The 15,852-nt window shown below is 37.5% G+C and overlaps 1 protein-coding gene across 4 annotated transcripts in view; it reads right to left on the bottom strand.

Moving 5' to 3' along the window:
• Cntn3 (contactin 3) overlaps nucleotides 1–15,852 on the bottom strand; it is a 396,565-nt gene that overhangs the window by 72,125 nt on the left and 308,588 nt on the right. For all 4 annotated transcript variants that reach the window (XM_041639553.1, XM_041639546.1, XM_041639547.1 and 1 more), the window contains one exon: nucleotides 1,419–1,546. In XM_041639553.1, coding sequence (XP_041495487.1) covers nucleotides 1,419–1,546 — 128 coding nt within the window. The remainder of the gene's footprint in view (nucleotides 1–1,418; nucleotides 1,547–15,852) is intronic.

The following is a 15,852-nucleotide window of genomic DNA, read 5'->3' on the forward strand; positions in this document are numbered from 1 at the left end:
TATACAAATCAATGGGATTCATCTCTTTGTTTCAAGCACCCATATGGATTTAAACAACTGCTGGGTCAGTAACTCTTTAACCTCTAAGTCTAAACTCTTAGACTCAATGACCTACACTGCCCACTCCTTTACCTCCTTTCTTTTTCTTCCTCTATCAGTGCTGGCAGTCAACCCTAAAGCCTCGTGCATGCTGGGTTCTCTGTCGGTGAGTTTTGCCTTAGTCTTTACTTTGAAAATATTCTGGAGTCCTTTCTTTTCATGAACCTCCCATTCCATTGGATAGCACTTCCTTCTGAGTCTATGCCCAATATAAGGAGCTCCTAGACTCCTGCAGACCATCTCTTTAGTTACTGTCTGATTATTGTTATGCAATGATGCCTTTATGATAATGTCTCCTGGTTTCTTCTGGTCTCTTGCCTTGATCCTTTTAGTATCTTCATAACAGAGCACTTGTTTGGAAAACACACTTCTGTGATAACATTTCTCTGCTGAAAATGCTACACTGGCTTCTTTTCTCAAATCAGACTGCAAACAGAAGTCCACAGCATGTCTACATAACTGCACCTAAGAAATATGTTAACACTTTCATTTCCCTATAATCTGTGCCCCATATCTCACCCTGGCCTACTGGAGGTACCCTGCTTTATCTCCAACTTACCCCATTTTCCCTTACTCATCTTTACTTTCTCAATCATTTGAAATTTTTTTTTTTTAGAAAAAATAATCACTGTTTTTTTTTTCTTATTACACTAAGCTCCTCCCTGTGGTAGGATGTAAGGTTCACAGAGCAGTATCTTCACAGAGATTCCCATTGACATACCCCAGGCACCCATCTCACAAAATGATCAAGTTATTCTTCAATGGATAAAAGAAGAAAATACATCTCCAATTTTAAGCAAGTCTCATTAATATCAAAGGTTATTTCATGAACTTGAACTGTACTAGAAAAGACCAATTATAATGAAACAGGAGTGCTCAATATCACAAAATAAAGGTAATCATAATATTACACTTGTATTTCTTATGTCCTAGAGTGCCGGCAGAATAGCTACTGTGTCCACCTACGTGTCCTGTGCTGTGACAAATGAAAGCTTAGGTGTCATACTTTTTCACATGAACAAACATGCATTCTGACTTCACAGTGCATGATGCAGTGTGAGAAACATGATGAATGTCTTCCTTTTAAAATGAATACTACTTGAGAACTCTGACATTAATACAGTGTGTTTTGATCAAACCCTTCTACACTCCCTCTCCTCAAACTCATCCTATACCCTCCACCCATTTTCTCCGTCAACTTCACACACACACCCACTGACTCTACCTAGTGCTGTCCGTACACGCAAACGTTTATATTTTTCTCCATCATGACATACAGTTTACCTATGAATAAAGCAATCTCTAAGAAAAGCACTCACCTGTCACAACCAAGTGTGTGGTGCCATTTGCTTTCCCAAACTGGTTTTCTGCTGTGCAAGTGTAGGTTCCAGCATCAGCCTTAGTCACATTCAGAATTTTGAGTCCTCCATCATTTAACAAGGAAATCCTAAAGTAAACGGAAATCAGAATGCATGCTCAATAGCCACTCTTTCCATATAAGTGGTGCATTTCTTTTATGATGCATTGCTTAAAATAGTAATTTGGAGTATAGCCCATCAGTCCTTAACTTTTGTCAATGGAGAAAATGAAGAGATTTAAATACACTCACACACGCATACACACATGAATGCACATGCACACACACTTACAGAGTTAAGCAAGAAAAGATCCTCTACCAATTTGAACTCTACTTGATATTTTCATTCATCTTAGGTTTAATGCATTGCTATCTCAATCTAATTACAAGAATGTCTTTCTTAAGTAAATATGAAATGTTTTAAAAATATATAATGTGGTCAGTTACTGAGAGGTTTTCCTTATACATTTATAGAAGACAAAAGGGAGAAATTAATAGCCCTTTCCCTTAAATTTAAATTTCCTTTAAATTTAAAATAATATATGAAAAGCAAGAACCTACTTGTCTTTTGTTATGAACTAGAATAGTCTCTCTCTCTCTGTCTCTCTCTGTCTCTCTGTCTCTCTCTCTCTCTCACACACACACATACACACACACACACACACACGAACACACACAGTCATCCGTGAGCTACTGAAAAAAAATTTCAGTAACAACATGGATGTAACTCATAGGTTCTATGCTCCAACTTGTATTCTTAAAGATGTAGCCTATAACCATCTTTCTCATCAAAGGAATTAAAATGAATGTCTAACATGTAATGTGCTGGAACTACAGTGTGAGCAAGACAATAACCTGATGTTCCTTTAGGAATATTAATCTTGAGAGAAAAAGACAATTAAAGACTAAGTAAATGTGGAATGTACAGGGTTCAGAGAAGCATTTGAATGAGAAAGATAAAGTGATATAAAAGGGCCAATTGCTTTAGGTAGCATTTCTAAGAGAGGTAGTTCATTTGCACTTGGAAAGAAGAATGAGATAGCATAACACCTCATATTTCTGATCTCTTTATCTTTATTATACAACATGCCTATACATAATTATAATCCTTTTTTATGAATGCTTAAAACCATTACCACACCTTGCATTTCACAGTTAAATGTCTTTTATCTTTTATGGTTCATATCCTTACATGTGTGTTGAATCTGTGCAAACAGAAAATATACCTTTTCAAAGGTTTGCAGCCAAGTGTCAGCCTAATACCATATGCAAACCAGTCAATTAATGTCTATAGCTTTGGACCTATTCAGCAGAACATTCAGGAAAGATGGTGAGGATATTAGATAAAAGTCAAAACTCTAATCCCAATTTTAAATATGAATCATGTCACTTATTGATATTTATTGGGAATGGGTTCTAAGATATCCCTAAAGGATATGAAGTCTCATATAGGAAGATGTACAACCTATATAACCATCATAGTTAATTTATTCTTAGATTTCATATAATTAATACAACGTAACTAGGATAAAACTAACTATGTCACTGCCTAGAGAATAAAGAGAAAATGATATTTTCAAATATTCAGTTCAACCTTGGTCAGAGAAGCTTTTTTTTTTTTTTTGAGACAAGGTTTTTCTGTAGCTTTGGTGCCTGTCCAGGAACTAGGTCTTCCAGACCAGGCTGGCCTCGAACTCACAGAGATCCACCTGCCTCTGCCTCCTGAGTGCTGGGATTAAAGGCATGCGCCACCACTGCTCGGCCAGAGAAGCTTCTTACTGTGATTGTCAATGCATAGAGACTCAAAAAAGTATATGCTCAACTATGTTCATAGCAGCATTTTTTGTAATAGCCAGGACCTGGAAACAACCTAGATGTCCCTCAATGGAAGAATGGATGCAGAACATCTATTTTGAAACCCACATCACCCTTCCCAGGCCCTAGATTCAGAAAATAGAGAAAAAGAAGACAAATCAAGAATATTAGAGCCACAGGACTGGGAGTAATGGTATTAAGTTGTCCTGTAGACATGACATGGTTGTTGCACATATGAACTCACAGCAGCAGTTTAAGCCTGACTTAGAAGTTTTCTCTCAGGGTGCAATAGGGATTCTAGAATAAGCAAAGGAACTAAAATCTAAGAGCTATAGAGAGTCTTCTCACAACGCGTCTATTCTATTCATGTGCTCTTTATAGTTTTCTATTGCTCCATTTCTACTCTACTAATCCTGCCCTACTTCTAATTACTCCTAGTTTCTTCTTCTTCATTAGTCAGGTCTCTCAAAGAAATCCTCCTTCCTCTGGAGGCTTGAAGCAAAAGAAGGAGTCATAAGAATGGCTCTCATTGGTGACAGGCACATTACTAGGCAAAGTGATAAGGGAAGAACAATTGCCCTGGCAACATAAGGTCCCAAGGTCTTAGGAACAAAACCATGACTAGAAAAGGGGGGCTCAGTGTCCATGACAACTTTAAGATACAGATCCAGTGCAGTAGAGTGTCAAGTGAAGAATCATCATGCTTTTCTTTGTAACCTTGGTTGAACATCTGCGGCTCTGATCTTGTACATAACTGTAAGGTTTCAAACTTATGATATTTACAAAAGGCCTTTAGTCTACTTTGAACTTGTTCTGAGGTCAATGTGAGCTAACTGTGTGCAGTTAATATGAGCAAAAGAACAAGCAGACTATAAATATCTATAGACCTAATGGGATAACTAAATCCAGTAATGAAGCATCTCCCAGTATTTATTATATATTTTGAATGATATAGCTAAATGAAAAGTCATATTTTGACCACCCACAGATATATGAATCTAGCAATAAACAAATAACACACCACAGTGCTGTGGGGGAAAATCCCCAAGCTGTAATGTGAGGGAAAAAGCTATGGTTTCACACAAGAAATCTTCAATGCGGACAGCTAACACATTCAGAAGGCAATATTCCTTATCGCCTTGCTAAATATGGTTATGAGATATGCATCTCTGGTGACATTCCTTATCATCTGTCTCCATGAGTTCATCTCTGGTGACATTCCTTATCATATATCTCCATGAGTTATGCATCTCTGATGGGCTGACCGTTGAAGTACTTGCTGAGCTCTCATTGCATGAATGTGTGGTCTGTAGCACAGCTGTAGTTACCTACACAAAATTTAGTTAAAAATTCTAGATGGGGGAGGGATGTACTCCTAAGGCCCAAACCCTAGCTAAGGAGTTGCTGGCAGCTGATGGTGGTAGCAGAAGGAGAGTCACTTCTCTTCAGGAGTGTGGTCAGTGATAGGTTCTCCAGGCTCCTGTAACTGGTCTCATAGTCATGTGCATGTAGGCAGGACTAATTGGATATGCTGTGTTAAAAATAAGTGAACACTGGGAAGGAAATATTGTTCAGTGTTAACCACTTGTTGCTCTTTCTAAGGACATATATTTGGTTACCAGCATCCACATAGTTGTGGCTCGCAACAATCACTAAGTTCAGTTCTCTTTAGACACCTTCTTCTAACTTCCAAGTACACCAGGCATGCCCATGGTACATATACAGATATTCATATAATATACTCACACACAAAACATAAAATGATTTAGCTGTGGTTAAGAAAAGAAGTTATCCTAACAAAGGGAGCCATTTTAAGGTGGACTAGTGTCTTGGCTCTAGAGGGGTTCCCAGGTGGCCAAGGGGATTTCCCCAACTAGTTCCGTGGGCAGCAGAGGAGAGGGTGCCTGTACTGGCCATATCCTATAGCCACACTGATGAATATGTTGCATATCACCATAGAACCTTCATCTGGCAATGGATGGAGATAGAGACAGAGACCCACATCAAAGCACTGGACTGAGCTCCCAGGGTCCAAATGAGGAGCAGAAGGACGGAGAACATGAGCAAGAAAGTCAGGACCACGAGGGGTGCGTCCATCCACTGAGACAATGGGACTGATCTAATGGGAGCTCACCAAGGCCAGTGGGACTGGGACTGATGGAGCTTGTGATCAACCTGGACTCTCTGAATGTTGTTGACAATGAGGGCTGACTGAGAAGCCAAGGACAATGGCACTGAGTTTTGATTCTACTGCATGGACTGGCTGTGTGGGAGACTAGTCTGTTTGGAGACTAGACTTCCTAGACCTGGATGGACAGGGGAGGACCTCGGACTTCCCACAGGGCAGGGAACCCTGACTGCTCTTTGGAATGGAGAGGGAGGGAGAGAGGGAGTGGGGGAGAGGGAGGGAAAGGATGGAGGGGAGGAGGTGGAAAGTTTTAATAAATAAATTAATTAATTAAAAGAAAAAAACTATACTGTTAGGGCAGAAATCAATAGAAATGGACAGACTGGGGATGACGAGAAAGAGGACTGTAAACAAAAAGAGAGAATGAGAATTCTTACAGAGAAAAGACTCAGAAGAGAGACAAAAACTCAGCCAAGGGCATTGTCCCAAATTATTTTGATTGCTAATACTCTCAGTAGAAATAATGGAGCCAGGGTACTGCTCCAACTTAATATAATTATAGTTGCTACTAAAAAAAAAATGAGTGAAGGTTTGGTGGCTTTCTCTAATATAAAATGACAAGACATTAGTCAATGGTATCCAAAACTCATGAAGGCCTTTAAATGAAATCAAATGCAGATGTTCTGCGTTCTAGGATGGAGCAGAAGGAGCTACACAAAGGAACTGAAACCTACTCCTTGGAAATTAATCAGTCTTAAAATACCAAAATTGTATCATAAATTTGATAAACATTGAGCTAAAGTTTAGAGATTCTTATTTTGGTACCAAGATTAAGGGATAATTAGTTATTTATTGTCTTATCCTATGCGTTGCACACTTGAATAACCAAAATCTGGGTACAGAATAAACCAAGATAACAAGAAATCCTTTGTGTTTGCCTGGTATGTGTTGCAGCTGTTGTGAGAATCCAAACACCATGAAAAATAATCAGGATGAAACAATATAAACAAAGGAGTCCTATGGTGCATTATGTGCAGTAACATTAATTGAGCAAAGCTATCTGCATGGGCATGGTGAAATGAGGGAGGATTTCAGAGGCGAGGCCTAAGGTCCTAGGAACCATACAAGGATCTCCAAAACAAACACATTGACTCTCACAGAATGCGAACACTGTGTGTATCATAAAATTTTAAGCTAATTGGATATTTTCTTCCTAAATTGGTTCTTCTAGTAAGTTCTAAAAGGCTCACAGGGCATTTCGCACAACATAAAAATAAACAATATTCAGTAAATGGATGGAGTAATTGTTTCTCAACAGAAAACCTTCAATAACCCAGGCTTCCCCACAGAGACTTGAAGTGAAAATTTTATACCACTTCACTATAAATGAAATTGCTTTCTAAGCTTTCTGGGAACTGGATTTTCTGTGAGTGGATAGAACTGAAAATGTAGATACCAATGAATAACATTCGTCTTAGCACAAGAAGCTAAACGAAGATGGATGAGATTAACGCTCAGAAACATTGTACTCCAGTTTTCTTTGAGAAATCTGCAACTTAAATGATTATGGCATTGATTAGTTTTATAGCACACCTTTATGTGTATGTTTTATTGGCCTTTTATAGGAAGAGGTTAATTATTTCATTTAGCTTTGTGCTTAGTTTGGGATGAGGTGCTGTGATTGCTCTATACTGCTCTACTGGTCCATGCTGTAATTCAGGGATGAAACTGGATTTATGATTTCAGAAAAAAAAAACACTGTTTTTTCAAAAGGTATATTTTTGTCCAGGCAACATTAACCTGTACTTTATGAATGACATTTAAACATCCATAATAACCCAGTATGCTTTCAAATAGGAAAAGTATAGAGCCTTCTGCACACAAAGCTGAATTTCTGGAAATATTGTTCTTCCCTGGCCTATGATCTGAATAATAGAATAATTTATTCAACTTGAGTTTTACCAAACACACAGCAAGTGAATATTTTGTCAGGAAGTACATCTTGGTGGAGATGAGCTCACATGAGATCACAATGATTAAACTGCTGCACAGAAGATAACAAGGATAGTTTGGATAGTATTTTCTGAGCGTATATTCTATAAGATTGAAGCTTCCAATTAGCCGTAGAAGAAAAGTTTTCACAATGAATATATTACAGGATAAATAATGACAGTCAAGAAAAGAAAACATATACTGATATAAATATATGAGAAAATAAATATCATAGAAAAAGATGAGACACTGTTTTTTTTCCTTTATAACTGTTCTCACCACTAACATACTCAGTAATATAACTGTTCCCCCTTGAGCTCAAAGATTACCTGCAGACAGTTTTAGAAAAGTTAATATTAGAGTTTCATTCTTTTAGCTGTACCATTTCGTTTTTTATCTTTTGAATCCAACAGTATTAGTTTAGTGATTCATTAGACAGAAAGTCTCTTAGGAAAGAGAAACAGAATGAAAAAGACTCAACAGTTAATCGTTTTATCTTTGAGTGAATACAAAGCTGGCAATAACTGCTCTGTTATTTTGCATGATGTTTGTTGCATACAGCAGGTCCCTGGGATGCTAGAGATAAAAGAGCTCAGCTCAAACAAGTAGCTTGTAGAAATACACTTAGCTCTGATGCATTGAAATGACCTTGTATTTGTAAGAAAATGGTCAACAATCTTGAAGCATTTGTTCTACTTGTATTCAATCTTTTCCAATACATTTGGAACATATGAAACATATAATTGGGCCTAAATTAATCCTGTTGAGACAACTGTTTCTGTCTGAAAAATATCCTATGTGTATAGAACTTAGCTGGTGCAAAAGGTACTCCATTCTGACTGATGCCATTGTTCCTGTAATATTTGGGGCTCAGGAAATAAACAATTTATGTCTTTTTACAATGGGGTATCTGTGAAGATTATAAATAGCCGGACATTTTGGAAAAAAAATATTGGTTTGAACAAATGAGACATGAAATTGTCCAATGGCTTGTGTGTTAATAGAAAATTTCAAAGAGATTATTAAGACTCAAAGGCTCTCCATATGAGATGCTATTCTTCTGTATTTCAGAGATAAGTCAATCAATGAAAGTAAAAAATCAATGTGTGAGCTTCATTATTCTATGTAGATAAAGATGATATAAACTTGCTTAGGTGAGCATAGATGTTTTATCGACACTTCATCCCAAAATTAGGCAGATTAACCTGCTATCACACATGAACAACCACAGGACAACACTGTGGTGGGGGTGGGCAAGTCCCTTACTGTGTGGTAAGACAATTGGAGGACACAGGCACTCTGTTTTTTGGAATACCAAATACAAAACATGGAAGTTTTCAATAAACACATTTTCTTCAACAAATACCAAGAGTTCACATACAATTTTCATATGTAAGGATAAAGCTTAATGAAACATCAAAAGTGATATATCACCTACTATGCTATTGAATTCTTGCCAGATAGAAACATTTTACCACACCATTGCAGCTTCAAGGTCATCATCTTTTATAGATACTCATCAATCTTTAAGTGTTTGTTCACGTACAATTTTATTCAATGTTTCTAACACTTTTAGGGCAGAAAAGTCTTTAACACTTAAAATATCTTGAGGTTCCTCTGTATATAACAGATATATGTGTACATACAGCAACAGTTTTGATAGAAAAATAGTTCAAGTCTTCTAAGACTCCATGGATATCAAATTAGGAAATTAAGAACCAATTCTGTGATTTACTTATACAATCAACAGATCAACAGTCTTTATGTCATATGCTTTAGTGATAGACTTGAGAAATGAATCTTTTCTTTATCATAATTTTATATATTTCAGGATTGCTACCTTGAAATTTTTTTTGCATAAAATAAAGTTAATATTGTGCCACTCAAGTACATCAGTTTTGATTAAGACATTTGCCCGCAGGGGGAAAATGTCTCTTACTTGTTTTCAAGGAATAATCTCAATAGATACAATCTCAATGTTCAGGAGTACATTTGTTTTTATAAGAAAGAAACTTAAAATTCTTAAGTATTTGCTTCTTTATTTTCAGTTTAGGATCTCTGCATATATCTGGAGTCCTGACTCTGTGTTACATTTAAAATAGCTTTTATTAGATGATTATTAAAAATATATAAGTAAAACATTCTCATGGAAGTTTAGCTTAATGAGGTTTGGTGCGTGTATCCCATTTATTCCATAAAGCAGTTGAGCCATTTTAATATTCAATTTTTTCTCTGTATGTGGTGGGGGATAAGAAGCTTTGAAGGGGATTGCATTTACACATTTTGAGTGTAGGCACTATATCATCACAATGTTCTCTCCACAAGCATCTCCTGGCTTTTGACATATGAATATGTATTTCTTGGTAGCTAAATTTCTACATCACCTTATGAAGTTACTACATCTCATGTGGACACTATGGTTGTTTCCTAGCCATGTTTTTTTTTCTTTTCTCTTTCATTTGTTGGCACAAAGCTCTGTGTTAAAATTCTGTACCTGCAATAAGGAATGGAAGCGTGGACCATGGGTTCTGTAAATGGACTGCAGACATTCATCCTCTGGGTGTTTAAAACAAAAATAAAGCAATACAGAAAAACTTTCACAGTAGACCATGCTCTGTATTACAAATATTAAATTATTACAAGCAATAATTTGGTTCAAACAAAACTTATATTTTAGGCAACTAGAAATATGACATAATTTTATTCCCTCAAACATTCTACTTTGTCTTCAATCTGTGTACAGATTGTTTGTGTGTGTGTGTGAGAGAGAGAGAGATGGGGGGGACAAAGAGTACATGGTGGGGATATACTTGCATGCCATGGCATATATAGTGGTTAGAGGACAACGTGGTTATCTATCCTCACCTTCCACCTCCACGTTGTTTGAAACAAGGCCTCTCTTATTGTTCACAGCTGTGTACATCAGGCTGGCTAGCCTGTGCACTCTCCCAGATTCTCTTGTCTCCATGTAGTACCTTCCCATATGGGCATTGGGAATACAATATTCTATTGAATCTGATTTTTTCTTAATTTTCTCATTCAATACCTTATAACCCCAGTTTCCTCTCCCTCCTCTTCCCGCAGTTCTTCCTACTCTCCTCTCCTAGATACATTCCTCCTTTGTTTCCCTTCGAAAAAGACCAGACCTCCCAGAGATATCACCTGAGCATGGCATGTAGACCAAACTTGGTATCTAGACAAAAATAAAGAAAGTGAGAAAGAAGATGGAAAAAGACAATGAGAGACATAAAAAGAAAGAGAAAGTGTGAAAGGATAGGGTCTAGAAGGAGAGGAAGAGGGAGGGAGAAGGGAAGAGGGAGGGGGAGTTGAATGATTGGTTTTGAACAGGGTTGTGAGATTTCCTTTTTTTCTCTTTTTTTCCTCTTATTTATTCAGCTTTCATACAATACATCCCTATCTCTGTGTCCCCTCCATCCACTGCTCCCAAATTGCATCAGCTCTCACTTTCCTTCTGTCCCAGCTCCAGTGCTCCTCCATTTCCCTTCAGAAAATAGCAGTCCTCCTAAGGATATCAACGAAACATGGCATTACAAGATGCAATAAGACTAGTCACAAACACCCAAACAATTATATTAAGATTAGATGAGGCCACGGAGTAGAAGGAAATGATCTGAAGAACAGGGAGAATAGTCAGAGACACCCCCACTGTTGAGAGTTCCATAAATACCAACTAGCAACCATAACATTTGCGAAGATCTAGTGCAGACCCATGGAGGCTCAGTAAATGCTACTTCATTCCCTGTGAGCCCCTATGAGCCCTGCTTAGTAGATTCTGTGGACGATGTTCTTCTGATGTCCTAAACTTCTCTGGCTCCTACAATTCTTCCTCTCTCTCTCTTCTACAGATTTCCAGAGCTTCAGGGGCAGGGGCCTGATAGAGATCCCCAATTTGGTCTCCTGACTTGGGGTTCTGAACTCAAGTTGTCAGGCTTGCATGAGTAGTGCAGTCTTACCAGCTCCTCTGGGTATGTTTTACATTGTATTTCAAAAGTGCTTTGAGAGACATCGGCTGATTAAATTATAAAATACAAAGTTATTAAAACCAGCTGCAGTGATAGAGAAATAATAAATATAATGAGTTATAAGGTTCTGTAATTATTTAAGCGGGAAAAATTCTCCTATATAAATTTCAAATTACTGTAATTTTATCAATTAAGTAAATTAATAATTACTATGGAAAATAAAGTGCCTAAAACTTACACTATTCTTAAAGTTATTTCTTTGTTTAAAGTTTTCAGCTGCAAAGTTAGAAAGAAAATGATGAGAAGGCTCAGCAGGTCACAGCACTTGCCTCCAAGCCTGACAGCTTGACAGCGGAGTTTCATTTCTAGTGCTCGTGAACCATAGCTGACTCCGTCAAAGTGTCCTCTGACCTCAACAGGTGTGCCATGGCACTTGTGAATGCATGCACATATCCTCGTACACAGAGTTAGAAAAAAAATCCCTTTTCAAAATATCCATTTTAAGGAGAGGATTCTAGACTAGGGGTCATTTTACAAAGTATTTTCAGATTCTATTTCCTGCAGAATTGGCTTTATCCATTAATGGTAGATGAGGATAGAACAGAAATATGCAAATCAGCTAATACAGCAGGAAACAGGTCATGGAGCAGGATGGTAGTTTTGTTGGTAGTGTTTTTAAGATTGAGCTTGCTAAGCACTGAGAAATGTGTCTTGCTGTACTAACTCAGGAGAAAAGAAACAACACTGTAAATTATGAATAACTTTATATATCAAAATATGGGAGATAAAACTATTACCATTCTAGATGCTTGTTTCCATTCATAAATGTGTGGCAAGAATGGCATCCGCTCACCCATCTATTGGACTGAATAGCTGACTACATGAACCTGTCCATTTGATCCATCCACTTACCCTTCTTCTTCAAAAAGGTTCAGAGAGAGGAAAATATAATAAATCTAACAGTGTTTATATTTTAAATAGGCGATCATAAATAGAAACCCATAATAATCAATTTTCTAAATTCCCAAGAAATGGTTGCCATCAATTAACTGAAGAATTATAGCTTCTTTTAAGATATGGGAAGCTATCCAAGAAAGAATAAAATTAACTTCAACAAATATTTGTTGAGTGCTTACAATGCACTACATGCTTTGAAAAATACAAATGTGAGTAAGAATTAGAGCCTGTGCTTTAAAAATTGCAATCTAATAGCCATATCCATATTCATATAGTTCATGCATAACTAACCAGAAAATATAATCAGTGTGTATTACAATTTACATCAGGGTTGAACATCCATCTAGCTGTACTTGAATATTACACAATATCCTATTCTCCACTCCTGCTATTTAGACCTACACTAAACTTCTGTAACTCTTGTTCTGATGACCCAAGGTTGTCTCCTAATCAGATCACTGCTTCCTTCCTCCCACCCACCATTAAACATTCTTTACAATTCTTCTTCCCCTGATTCTCCACAATGCAACCTTATTTCCATCTCACAGTTTCTGTCCTAGCTGAGTCTTTCTCCTCAAAGATACTCTTTTTGTATTCCAGAACTTTTTTTTTTAACTTCATTTCACCTCTTCCTGGTGAAGAGACATGTCTTTCTCCTTGGACCTAGATCCTCAAGCCCACAACATACCATGGTATATGACAGGTATTACAGAAAGCATTTCACAATGTGGGTGCAGTATAGGTTTCTACCTGCAGGTTACTCTGGAAACATTTCCTCCCCCATTTAGAGATTCATCAGTAAGTGAATGGACAGAGAGCATGTGGTCAGTGCTGGAAGGACAGCTCAGTAGTTAAATGTTTCCTCAGTTAAAAGAGCTTACCAATTTTTCAAAGTACCAGGCATCAGTTTCCAGAAGCCACATAGTATCACAAAACCTCCCATATTTCCAGTTCCAAGGAATCTGATTCCCTCTCTGACCTCTGTAGGCTCCTGCACACACATAATATAAACACACACACACACACACACACACACACACACACACCCCAAAACACACACTCACACACACACACACCTGAAATAGGTTTATATATACCTTTAAGGAATTGTAGTTGGTATGTAAAATAAATTTATTTTTTAAAAAAGGGAGTGTGGTCAGTACATTAGAAATAGCATTCAGCAACAAGTGAGCCAAGCCATAGGCCCTAGGATAAGACTCCCGGCCCCTCCCCCAGCTGATTTAACTGCACTAGCCTGCTAGCAGACAAGCTTCCTTCAGGCAGGATGCCCCAACACCCACACATTGGACCCTGTAATCCACAATACCCATACTGCCCCAAACCCACCCATTCTCCATGAACTCATCATCTTCTTTGAGACACAGACTGGTACTGCACAGAGCTGATACAGAGGTGAATGACCAGCCTCTCAACTGGACAACCCAGACTCTAGGCCCTAGGCCCCCAAACCCCAGGCCCTTCGCCCACCCTCCTTAGCAGCAGAAGTCAGCCAACCATTTGGAATGCTTCCTTCAGGCAAGCTTCTCCAACATTCCTTCCATTCCCCCATTGGATCCTGTAATCTACAAGTTCCACTCTGCCCCTAAACCTTCCCATCCCTGGAGACCTCAGTGGCTTCCTGAAACACAGAGAGTAACTGCACAAAGTGGACCAAAAGCAGCTCCCTGAGCCACAGACAGCAACTGCAACATTCAGTTCAAGAGAGGATACCTGAGAGACAGACAGTGTCTGCAAGTATTGCACCAAGAAGCAAAGACACTGCCTGCACCAATTGGAGAAAAAGATGAGCAGACGCCAATGCAAGACTACATTCAACAAGTTAAAGAGCAATATGGTAACACCAGAACCTAGTGATCCTACAACAGGAAGAACTGAACATTCTAACTCAGAAGAAGCAGAAGAAAACAAGCTCAAATATAATTTTCTGAAGATAATAGAGACCCCTAAAGAGGAAATGAAAAAGTCCCTTAAAGAAATGGAAGACAAACAAAAAAAAAATGGAAGAAATCAATAAATCTCTTAAAGAAAGCCAAGCAAGTCAAGAAAAAAAAAAACAATTAAACAGGTAAAGCCAACAGTTCAAACAGTTCAAGACTTGGAAATTGAAATAGAAAAAATAAACATGAACCGAGGGAATTCAGGAAATGGAAAAGGTGAGTAAACAAACAAGAACTAAAGACGAAAGCATAACCAACAGAATACAAGAAATGCAAAAGAGGATTTCAGGATCTGAAGACAAAGTAGAGGAAATAGATTTATCAGTAAAAGAAAAAGGTAAATCCAATAAATTCTTAAGACAAAACTTCCAGGAAATCTGGGACACCATGAAAAGACCAAACCTAAGAATAATAGGGATAGAAGAAGGAGAACTCCAGCTCAAAGGTACAGAAAATATATTCAACAAAATCATAAAAGAAAACATTCCCAACCTAAACAAACATATGCCTATGAAGGTACAAGAAGCTTAGAGAACACCAAATTGGCTAAAAAAAATTAAATGAATAAGCATACATAAAAAAGAAAAAATATTAAGAGCTGAAAAGGGAAAAGGTCAAGTAACACATAAAGGCAAACCTATCAGAATTACACCCCAACTTCTCAATGGATACTCTAAAAGCCAGAGGATCCTGTACAGATGTGCTGCAGACACCAAGAGAACATGGATGCAGGCACAGACCACTATACCCAGCAAAGTTTTCAATCACCATAGATGGATAAAACAAGATATTCCATGACAAAACCAGGTTTAAATAATACATATCCACAAATCCAGCCTTATAGAAAATACTAGGAGGAAGACTCCAACCCAAGATATTTAGCTGTACCCACAAAAACATAGGCAACAGATAATCTCACACCAGCAAACCTCAAAGAAGGGAAACACACAAGCTCTATCATTAAAAAAAATATATATATAACCATCACTGACCAAGATTTATCCTTCTGCTGCATACAAGAAACACACCTCAACATCAAACACATATATTAACTCAGATTAAAGATTTTGTTAAAGATTTTTGAATCAAATGGACTTAAGAAACAAGCATGTGTAGCTATCAACAAAATACAACATCCCTTTATGATAAAGGTCTTGGAGATAGTAGGGATAAAAGGAACATATCTAAACATAATAAAGGCAATGTACAGAAAGTCAAAAGCCAATATCAAACTAAATGGCGTAAAACTCAAAAGCAATCCCACTGAAATCTGGATCAAGACAAGGTTGTCCACTCTCTCCATGTGTATTCAATATAGTACTTGATGTTCTAGCTAGAGCAACAAGACAGCAAAAGGAGATCAAGGGGACAAAAATCAGAACAGAAGTCAAACTCTCACTATTTCCTGATAGTTTGCATGAATGACACCAAAAATTCTACCAAGGAACTTCTATATTCATAAACACCTTCAGTAATGTAACAGGATACTAGATTAACTAAAAAAAAATCAGTAGTCCTCCTTTATACAGATGATAAATGGTCTGAGAAAGAAATCAGAGAAAC

The sequence above is a fragment of the Microtus oregoni genome, unplaced genomic scaffold (genome assembly GCF_018167655.1).
Source record: "Microtus oregoni isolate MIOR12 unplaced genomic scaffold, Mior012 000002F_ref0000024, whole genome shotgun sequence".
Classification (NCBI taxonomy): domain Eukaryota; kingdom Metazoa; phylum Chordata; class Mammalia; order Rodentia; family Cricetidae; genus Microtus; species Microtus oregoni.